Here is a 10993-nt window from a genome sequence, read left to right as displayed (position 1 = left end):
TCTGCTTCAGTAGAAGACCGAGCTACTGATTGTTGCTTCTTAGAGGACCAGCTGATCGGGTTTGGTCCCAAGAAGAGTATATAACCTGATGTAGAGATTCTGTCACTTGGATCGCCCGCCCAGTCAGCATCGGCATACATATACAAATTCTTATCCGAGTGCCGAAGAATTTGTAAGGACGATGTTGCTGATGTCTTGAGATATCGAAGAACTCTTTTTACCGCCTTCCAATGCTCCAAACTTGGGGAGTGCATAAACTGGGATAACTTGTTTACCGCAAATGAAATATCAGGACGTGTGAAGGATAAGTATTGCAGCTTACCCAGAGTGCGGCGATATAGAGTTGAATCGGCAGGAGGTGAACCATCAGCTGCTGTGGGTGGTGAAGTTGAACACATAGGTGGGGCAACCCCTTTGCAGTCGGTCATGTCTGCTTCCGCGAGAATCTCAAGAATATAACTGGACTGAGATAAGATAATCCCATTGGGAACACGCTTAACTTCGATCCCCAAAAAATAATTGAGTTCACCGAGATCTTTTAGAGAGAACCTGCTAGCCAAAGAGTTGATGACATGTGCAACCAAGTTTGGATGATTTCCGGTAATGAGAATATCATCAACATACACCAAAATATAAACAGTGACAGCCGAGGATTTAAAGATAAACAATGAGGCATCTGATTCAGACTTAACAAACCCAATATTATTCAGATGAGATTTGAGAGCCTCATACCAGGCACGTGGAGCTTGTTTGAGGCCATAAATAGCATTTTTAAGGCGGCATACATGATGAGGAAAATCAGAATTAACATAGCCTTTTGGTTGAGCCATGAACACCTGCTCCTGTAAGGTACCTTGCAAAAACGCATTATTCACATCGAGTTGGTGAACCTTCCACTCGTTTTGAATAGCAAGGGATAAAATAATCCTGATTGTAGTCGGCTTCACAACCGGACTGAAGGTTTCATGAAAGTCCAATCCCGGACATTGCGTGAAACCTTTGGCCACTAATCGCGCCTTGTACCTGTCAAGAGAACCGTCAGCTTTTCTTTTGATTCAAAACAACCATTTACAGTCCACAATATTTTTCGACGGGTCCCTCGGTACTAGTTCCCAAGTTTGGTTTCTCATTAAAGCTTCATATTGTAAATCCATAGCTTTCTTCCATTCAGTGTGCTTAACCGCTTGTTTAAAGGTATTCGGTGTGGGAGAAAGATGAGCCAAGAAGCTGAATTGTTGTTTCGGTTTGAAAATTGCATTTTGGGACCTAGTGACCATACTGGAGGGCGGAGGTGAGTTGGAGGTTTTCATAGTGTTTGAAGGATTTTGTGTTTGCTGGGCTGATGTTGATGGAGGAAGGTTATGTGTGGGTGATGAAGTAGAAATGGTGTTTAAGGGATTATTAAATAGTAAAGGAGAAGAGGAAGGGATAGAGTTGATACCTGACGGAGATAAATCTCTTGAAGCTGCGGGTAGTTGGCCTTCATGCATGGACTCTTGAGAAATTAAAGATTGGTGCAAATCTGTTGAAATATTAGGAGAAGTGGGAATTGATAAGGGAATAGGGATAGGAGGCGGAAGAGTGGGGATTAGGTTGGAGTCCAATTTATTTTGGACTTCTGAATCATTATTTTTGGAGTGGGGCTCTATAATTACCCAATTTAATTTGGAAAATTTATTTGACAAGTGTGAGAACATTTGAGAAAAAGGAAAAATATTTTCACAAAATTGGACATCACGACTAACAAATATTTTTGAGCTCACTGGATCGAAACAAAGATGCGCATGGTGAACAATAGAGATGCCTAAATATACACATGGTGTAGATCTAGGTTGATTTTTTTTTTTTGTATATGGCTTGAGCCATGGATAGCAAAGACAACCAAATATTTTTAGCGAAGTGTATTTTGGTGGCTCGCCAAATAATTTTTGATAAGGAGAAACATTATTTAGGCTAGGTGTAGGAAGTCTATTTATGAGATAGACGGCATGGTGGCAGGCAAAGGACCACAATTCAGGTGGTAGTGAGGCTTCATTGAGAAGAGTTCTAGCTGTTTCGACAATATGACGATGTCGTCGCTCAGCTATGGCAACTCGTTGAGGTGTGTAGGGTGGTGAAACCAAGTGTTCAATTCCATTTTGTTGTAGGTAGTGTTTAAGACCGGTGTATTCACCCTTCCATCTGTATAAACCGATGCAATTTTGTTTTTAAAGAAATTTTCCACCAAAGGATGAAATTGTTTAAAAATTGAGGCGACTTCACTTTTATTTTTTATTGTGTACAACCAAATATATTTGGTGTAATGATCAACAAAAATACAGTAATACAACTTTTTATCTATGGATAAAATGGGTGATGGACCCCACAAATCACTGAACAGAGTTTGAAGCGGAGCATTACTATTTAAAGTGAGTCATTGAACTGGCAAACGATGAGATTTATTTGAAGAACAAGCATTACAAAATTCAAACTTTTCCTTGGTGGAGATAGGAAGGGAAAATTAATTTAATACTATATCTAAAACTTTAAGATGAAGATGACCCAGACGACGATGCCACAATTGACGAGAGACTTTAGTGGAGGTGAAATTGGCTGAAGGTGGAATATATTTCCTGTGTGGCCACTCATAGAGTCCATTTTTGTTCCGGCCTTGTACCAGCAGCCTCCGAGTTTTGAGATCCTTCACAAGAAAAGAATATGGAAAAAAATCGATAGAAGTTAGATTGTCACAACAAAACTTGGCAACAGAAATGAGGTTCTTTTTTATAGATGGAGCACAAAGAGTGTCATTAAGTGTGAAATTCGAATTAGAAGTTTTTAATTGAGTGGAACCAGTATGAGTAATGGGAACAGTTTTACCGTCACCCATGGACACTTCCTCATTGCCAGTATATTCTTCAAGATTATCTGATTCCGTTGTGACATGATGTGTTGCTCCTGAATCAAGAATCCAAGGGCTTGCATTTGGTTGATGACTTGAAACAAAATTGACCTTTGCTTCAAAGTGATTGTGCGACTTTGAGCGACACACGTCAGCACTGTGGCCGATCTTTTGGCATAGTTGGCATTTCACAGCTTGCCTAGGTTGTCTCCCATTTTGTTGGTTTCCAGAATACCCTTGTCGTTGAGCTGGTGATTTCCAAGATTGATTGGGGAAACGACGATTATTCTTGTGGTGTGGAGGCTGAAAGTTGGTCCTTTGTGCAACTGCAGCAGTGATGGTTGAGGATGATTTTTCAAGATCTTGGTGTTTGAGAAAGAGTTCATGATCCGTGAGCTTGTGGAATAGTTCCTTAAAGCTTAGAGCCGAGTCTCGTGCTCTTATAGCAGCAGAAATCTCACGATACTCGGGACCAAGGCCACTCAAGATCTTAACTGCTAGTTCATCATCAGCCACTGGTGAACCTGCTACTTTGAGAGCATCAACAATTGATCTAATCTCTTGTAGGTACTCATCAACCGTCTTGGAGGCCTTTTTCAAGTTTTGCAACTGATCTCACAAGCTGAAAATACGAGTTCCCAGGCCATTTTTGCTGAGGAAGCAGTTGCAACGGTGGGAGAAATAGTAGGATCAACCGATGCCATCATTGCCTGTTGAATCAGTTGATCCTGGCAGAACCACATCTCAAATTCAGGATTCGAGATAGAACAATCATTTTGAGTGATAGTGGTTGGTGGGGCAGTTTTGGTTCCGTTAAGATGCCCAAGGAGTTTGTGTCCGTTGAGCAGCATCACCAGTTGTGCTTTCCATGTCGCAAAGTTGAGATTACCTTGCAGTTTGATAGGTAACTGGGCAGCTGGATTGAACTGTACCACATGAGTGGTAGGCAAAACTGTAGCTTCAGTGTTAGTGGTGGTAGCAAGTAGAGACATATTGGTGGGGGGAAAAAATGGATCGGACTCGTGAGAGTTTAGAGAGGCTCTAATACCATAAAGAGAATGAGAATGAAAGCAAACTTGAATAATTTTATTAATGATAACATTCACTTAAATACAAGTAAATGCAACTACCTTGACTAGATTTAAGGAACTACTCTAACAACTTAATCTAATCTTATAGATAAGGTTAGATAGATTATTCAAACTAATTCAAATACTTAAACTAAATCTACTTCTAACAAACTTATAACATTTGATAACTAATTGTATTCCTAACAAACTAATAATCATGAGTTTATCTTAATAATCATGAGTTCATGCAAAAGTTAATTGCAGTTTAGTGTCTAACTAAGCTAAAGCTGATAACCTACTCCCTCCATGGTCCTAATTTTATGGAGGAAATAAGATCTCTTGGCCTCTGACAATTTGAATAGAAGAAAATGACTTTTTCAGATCTCTTATATGTAGAAAATGAAGATCTCTTGTAAAAGAGTCATAAAACTAAAAAAAAAATTGTAAAGGGTCAAATAACCATTCTCCCTAATTTATGTGGCACCTTTCAGATTTCAAGATTCAAACAAGTTTTTCTTTGACCACGATTTTTACATGTGTTTTAAATATTTTTAATTGTCAATTATTGTGACTTATATTACCTTTTACGTAGTCTCCAAATATGTAAATTTTATGTCAAAAATTTTAAATAATCTTTGTCCGAATATACGGTCAAAAGTTACAGGTCTGACTCTCGAAATGCGAGTGTTGCCACATAAATTGGGTCACAGGGTAGGGGTGGACATTCGGTATTTATGAAGTTCGGGTTCGGTAATTCGGTAATCGGTAGTTGAAAGTAGATACCAAATACCGAACCAAAAGAATTTGGTTTGGTAATCAGTAAATAAAACTTCAATTCAGTAAGGTATTCGATAATACTGTATTGAAGTTGGAATCGACTATATTATAAATTTAATACCACTCCTTCAATTTTTTTTTCGATGTGGAGGCACGATATAAAGTAAGATCAACAACTAAGAAACATCAAGATTAGCTAATTGACACAACTAAAAGACATCTTGGAATTTACATTAGAAACGGCCACAAGATAATCCAAATTCTGCTACTAAATGGATTATCCAAGAACTGCAGATGGCAGTAGCACTAGTTACATGCCCTTATTTTGCTACTTTGTTTTGAGTCACCTAGATACTAAGAGTCAGATACGATCAGTTGTAGCTCATAGGGATTAAGGATTCTTTGGGCTGACTATTAATGGTCCTGTTAGATATATGGGTTATAACTAGGGGTAAACCTTTATTCAATAGATAATTCAGTTTTTGGTATTCGATAAATACCAAATACCGAGTAGTATTAATGTCTCATACCAAACCCGAACCTGAATACCATAATTCTGAAAATTTACTCCTGAATACCGTACCGAGTACCAAATTACAAATTTTTTAGTTCGGTTAGATAATTCGAGTTTCGGTATTTTATGCCCAGCCCTAACAGAGGGAGTATAAAAAGATGAGGAGTAACCCACTAGAATATATCAAATTACATTGAATACGTAAAAAGTGGATAAAACTTTAATTCTATAATGTAAAAAGTGTTATAAAAAAAGGCTATAAAGTAAATACACCAAAACAAGTATATAGAGAGAAACTGATATATTATTCAACTTTGACCTGATATAAAAATGTATATATGAACGTTCTATCTATAGAGGAGAAGTAACTTGGTGGCCAAGTAACTAACTTGGTCACCAAGTTACTAAACAATTTCTGCAAATTGAACTTAGTTTCCAAGTGAACTTGGTCTCCAAGTTAAACTTGGTTTCCAAGTTAATGGACGACCAAATATTTACAACACTCTCCCTTGGATGTCCATTAATAGATAATGTGCCTCGTTAAAACTTTATTAGGAAAAACCCTATAGGACAAAGTCCGTATGAGGGAAAAAGAGTACACATATCTAATAATAAGCTTTGAGAGCTGCCTTGTTAAAAACCTTATCAAGAAAACCCAATGGGACAAAACCTTGGTTAAGGGAAAAAGAGTACAACACGTATTTCACTTCCTTTGAAGAAGACAAAAATTCAGATGTCGGAGTCTTCGCATTCCAATCTTAAATATCATCTTCTCAAGAGTTGATGTTGGCAAAGATTTGGTGAACAAATCTGCTGGATTGTCACTTGAACGAATTTGCTGCACATCAATATCACCATTCTTCTGGAGATCATGTGTGAAGAATAACTTTGGTGAAATGTGCTTCGTTCTATCTCCTTTTATGAAGCCTTCTTTTAATTGAGCTATGCATGCAGCATTGTCTTCATATAATACTGTGGGTATTTTTGGATCACACTTCAGGCCACATCTTTCTCTGATGAAATGTATCACTGATCTCAACCACACACATTCTCTACTTGCTTCATGAATAGCTATTATCTCAGCATGATTCGAAGAAGTAGCAACAATGGACTGCTTTGTAGATCGTCATGATATAGAAGTACCTCTGCATGTAAACAGATAGCCTGTTTGAGATCGACTTTTATGTGGATCAGATAAATAACCTTCATCTGCATAACCAACAAGATCTGTACTACCATTGTTAGCATAAAACAGACCCATATCGCTAGTTCCCTTCAGATATCGTAATATATGTTTAACTCTGTTCCAATGTCTTCGTGTAGGAGAAGAGCTATATCTTGCTAGCAAATTAACAGGGAACGCTATGTAAGGTCTTATAGTGTTAACAAGATACATTACAGCACCAATTGCACTGCGATATGGTATTTCAGGACCAATAAGCTCTTCATTTTCTTCCTGAGGTCGGAACGGATATTTACTGGTTTCAAGTGAGCGAACAACCGTTGGAGTACTTAAAGGATGTGCATTTTCCATGTAAAATCATTTTAAAACTTTTTCGGTATAAGTAGATTGATGGATAAAGATCCCATATGCTAAATGTTCAACCTGCAAACCAAGACAAAGTTTTGTTTTTCCGAGATCTTTCATCTCAAATTCTTTATTTAAATATTTAATCGCCTTTTGTAGCTCTTCTAGAGTTCCCATTAAGTTTATGTCATCAACATAAACAGTAAGTATAACAAACTCTGATTTTGTTTTCTTAATAAAAACACATGGAAAAATGGCATCATTTATATAACCTTCATTTATCAAGTACTCACTGAGGCGATTATACCACATGCGCCCTGATTGTTTTAAACCACATAATGATATTTTTAATCTGATCGAATACATCTCCCGAGACGTTAAACTAATTGCTTCAGGCATTTTAAATCTTTTAGGAATTTCCATATAAATTTCATTATCAAGTGAACCATAAAGGTAAGCTGTAACCACATCCATCAGATGTATTTCAAGGTTTTCATGTACAGCTAAACTGATGAGATATCGAAATGTTATGCCATCCATAACAGGTGAATATGTTTCTTCATAGTCGATACCGGGTCTTTGAGAGAATCTTTATGCAACAAGGCGTGCCTTGTATCTCACAATTTTATTTCTTTTATTCCTTTTCCGCACAAAGACCCATTTGTGGCCAACTGGTTTTGCACCATTAGGCGTTTGGAATACCGGTCCAAAAACGTCACGTTTATCAAGTGAATTCAATTATGATTGAACGGCCTCTTGCCATGTTGGCCAATCATATCTTCGTCGACGTTCTTCGACAAATCGAGGTTCCTGATCCTCAATGTCTTTCATAATATTTAATGCAACATTATATGCAAAAACATTATCCACTATAAACTTTGATCGATTCAAATCTATCCCATCACCAGAAGAACTTAATGATAGTTCTTTACTCACTTGTGTCTCGGGTTCCTTGATATCTTCAGGAGTATCAAGATTAATCAGATCTTGAATATTTTCATGATATTCTTTCATAGTGTCATTCTGATCATTTTTCGTGTTTCTTTTTCTAGGATTTTTATCCTTGGAACCCAATGGCCTACCACGCTTCAGGTCTGTATAAGATTCAGAGTCTATGACACTAGTAGATTGTCCCTTTGGGACATCAATTTGGATAGGTATATTCTCTGCAGAGATATGTTATTTAGTTATTCTTTTCAAATCAGTAAATGCGTCTGGCATTTGATTTGCTATTTTCTGCAAGTGAATGATCTTCTGGATCTCCTGTTCACATATAGGGGCATGTGGATCACAATGAGATAGTGATGAAACTTTCCACGGAATTTCTCTTTTGATTTCTTTTCTCTCTCCCCCTAATTGTGGAAAATTTGTTTCATCAAATCGACAAACTGCAAATCGAGCAGTGAATAAATCTCCCGTTAATGGCTCAAGGTAGCGAATAATAGAGGGTGATTCAAACCCAACATATGTTCCTAACCTTCTTTGGGGGCCTATCTTAGTGCGCTGTGGTGGTGCTACCGGCACATATACAACACAACCAAAGATTCAGAGATGAGCAATATTTGGTTCATGACCTAATACTAATTGTGACGGGGGTATTTATTATAATGAGTCGGTCTGAGACGAATAAGAGATGCTACGTGTAAAATAGCATGACCCCAGACGGTAGTGGGCAACCGTGTTTTCATAAGTCGCAAGACAACCTTGAGAGGTAAGTTCCATTGCTTTTCATTCTATTATTCCTTTCCCCTTCATTATTGTAATCATCTTCATGGGTCTTTAATGGTGACATTGAAATAGAAATCCTAGAATATTAATAAACCTTCTAAACTTGATGGGTTATGGTTATTATCGCTTAGCAATCATCTAAATGCGCTGGTTAGTTGTTATTTGTCATAAATTGATATTTAGGATCATAAAATAAGTAATTGAGACCTAGGGTTATATAAAAATGGTATCTTTGTCATAGAAAACTTTTTGTAATGGGAATGTTGGATAGAATGTGGTATAAACTGATGGTTTATGATTATTAGAAGCTTGGATAGGTTGTTTACAACCCTAGAAAATCATCCACCCTTAGAATGGGGAGAGGGAAGGGTATTTCTTCCCTTGGTATTTGCAAATTAAGCAAGGTGACTCATTAAGTCTTCTATTTCTAGATTGGGAACGTATTGAGGATTTAAGGAAAGGTAAGGCTGTGGCAGAGTGACAGGCATTGTTCCAGCTCTACTATGAGGTAGGTTACAGTTTACTGGAGTTAGACTTTGGTTAGTTGAATGTATGTTTGTGATTTCATTAGGAGAAAGCATGTCTAGTACTCATTACATTATATTGTGTGGTTAAGCTCCTATGTGCTTGTGATTGAATGTTGTGTAGGCTTCATGCCATTATTCCTGTGTGATTTAATCTGCAATGGATGTATTGTGATGAGAAGTTAATATAGTATTCTCGAGGGTATTGTGACATGAAATGATGAGGTGAATATGGATATTGAGAAGGTAAGAAACATTGTTCTGCAAAAGGTATGACAAGGCACACATATAGCCTAGATTTTGGGCTCGTGGTCCGAGGATAGTTTCGAAAATGAGAGGTTTATTGTTATATCCCGCGTCCGAGGAGTGTTCCGGAACGAGTGGTACATGGACACCATGGGTCCCCTGCAGGTCATGACTATTGAGTTATGACATCAGATAACATGTGTATACAGCGAGTGGGGTTATAGTGGTAACTTCATGTTCGTTGTGGCTGGCGTGTTGTGATTCTTGGCAATTTGGTGATTTGTTGTGATTGTCCGTGGTTGACTTATTGTGATGTATTGATATTCGTGTATGATTGACTAGCTTGTTTAATTTATTGATTTCATAAGATATGCATGATACTAATCTTAGTCAGCCTATGAGGCTTATCGGTACATAATGTTTGTACTGATACTACCTTGCTGCATTCTTTGAGTGCAGATTTTGATATAGAGACCGCTACTCATCCTCACATCTAGCGTGGAGAATAATTGCTAATAGATTTTGGGCTGATCTTCTTCTCATGCCAGGTCGCCCGAAGATCTTGTACTTATGATGTTTTTTCTTATTCTGGACATTATGGATAATTATTAGGTAGATTTCAGTTCTTAGACATATTTTTAGCTTAGAGTCCTGTATGATGACTTTCGAATTTTGGGGATTGTAAAAGTTAGAACGTCTGCACTTACTACAGTATTTACGGCATGATTTAATTATTCTTTTGTTGTTTAATGAGTAATAATTGTTTAGCTTGATTTATATAAAAATTGTATTTAATGGATTAGGTTGTATGTATGTTGGTTCGCCCATTAGGATTTAGATGGGTGCCGGTCATGGCGGGTTGGGTCGTGACAAAGTTGGTATCAGAGCTTTAGGTTCGTCGACCTCATCGTACCAGGTCATGTGTAGCAGAGTCTTGTAGATCGGTACGGAGACGTCTGTACTTATATTCGAGAGGCTGCCGGACACTAGGAAAACTCCCTTTTCTTTCTTCTTTCGTGCTACTTGATTCCAATTGGTATCTGCTGATCCAAATTGGTATCTGACTATCCTTCATTCTCTCGCAGATGGCGAGAACATGCATTGCAGCAGCTAGAGGTAGAGGTGGAGGCAGAGGAGCTGGCAGAGGGGCAGCCCCAGTTGGGAGTGGCGTCCCAGTGGTTGACCCCGTACCTCCAGTGGTCCCTAACAAGGCAGCGGGAGTTGCAGCCGCACCTGCCCGGCCAACAGCAGTACTAGTTCCACCAGGAGCTGCAGCTGCTCAAGGTGTACCAGACGCGTTGTCACAAGTACTGAATCTGTTGCGTGGGTTAGCACAAGGCGGAGCTATACCAGTGGGTCCAGCAGGTAGGGGCGCAGGGGTAGCGGCTCCAGATCCGGACAGAGCACAGACTCCGGGGGTTCAGCAAGCAGCAGCGGTGGCGCCTCGCTTGGATGAGGTTCGAGGGTTTTGAGGCCTTCCCGAGGCCTGTTGCTAGGACATTGATAACTGGTGAAGAACATGATCTGTTTTGGAGGTTCATAAAAATGAAGCCTCCTGTGTTTTATGGTACTGAGTCGGAGGACGCCTATGAGTTCATCATCGACTGTCATGAGCGACTCCCTAAGATGGGGGCCGTGGATAAGTACGGGGTAGAGTTTGTGGCGTTCCAGTTCTTGGGTGATGCCAAGCTTTGGTGAAGGGCTTATGTGGAGTGTAGGCCAGCT

At 38.8% G+C, this 10993-nt stretch overlaps 1 protein-coding gene across 1 annotated transcript; it reads left to right on the top strand.

Moving 5' to 3' along the window:
* Positions 1-10353: 10353 nt before the first annotated feature.
* Positions 10354-10740, top strand: LOC132639569 (formin-like protein 18). Its single transcript, XM_060356007.1, has one exon. It carries the CDS (start codon positions 10354-10356, stop codon positions 10738-10740), a length of 387 nt encoding a protein of 128 aa, XP_060211990.1.
* Positions 10741-10993: the final 253 nt, after the last annotated feature.

Source organism: Lycium barbarum, chromosome 5, assembly GCF_019175385.1.
Source record: "Lycium barbarum isolate Lr01 chromosome 5, ASM1917538v2, whole genome shotgun sequence".
Classification (NCBI taxonomy): domain Eukaryota; kingdom Viridiplantae; phylum Streptophyta; class Magnoliopsida; order Solanales; family Solanaceae; genus Lycium; species Lycium barbarum.
Note: the sequence above shows the minus strand (reverse complement) of the source record. Positions and strands in the feature narration are given on the sequence as shown.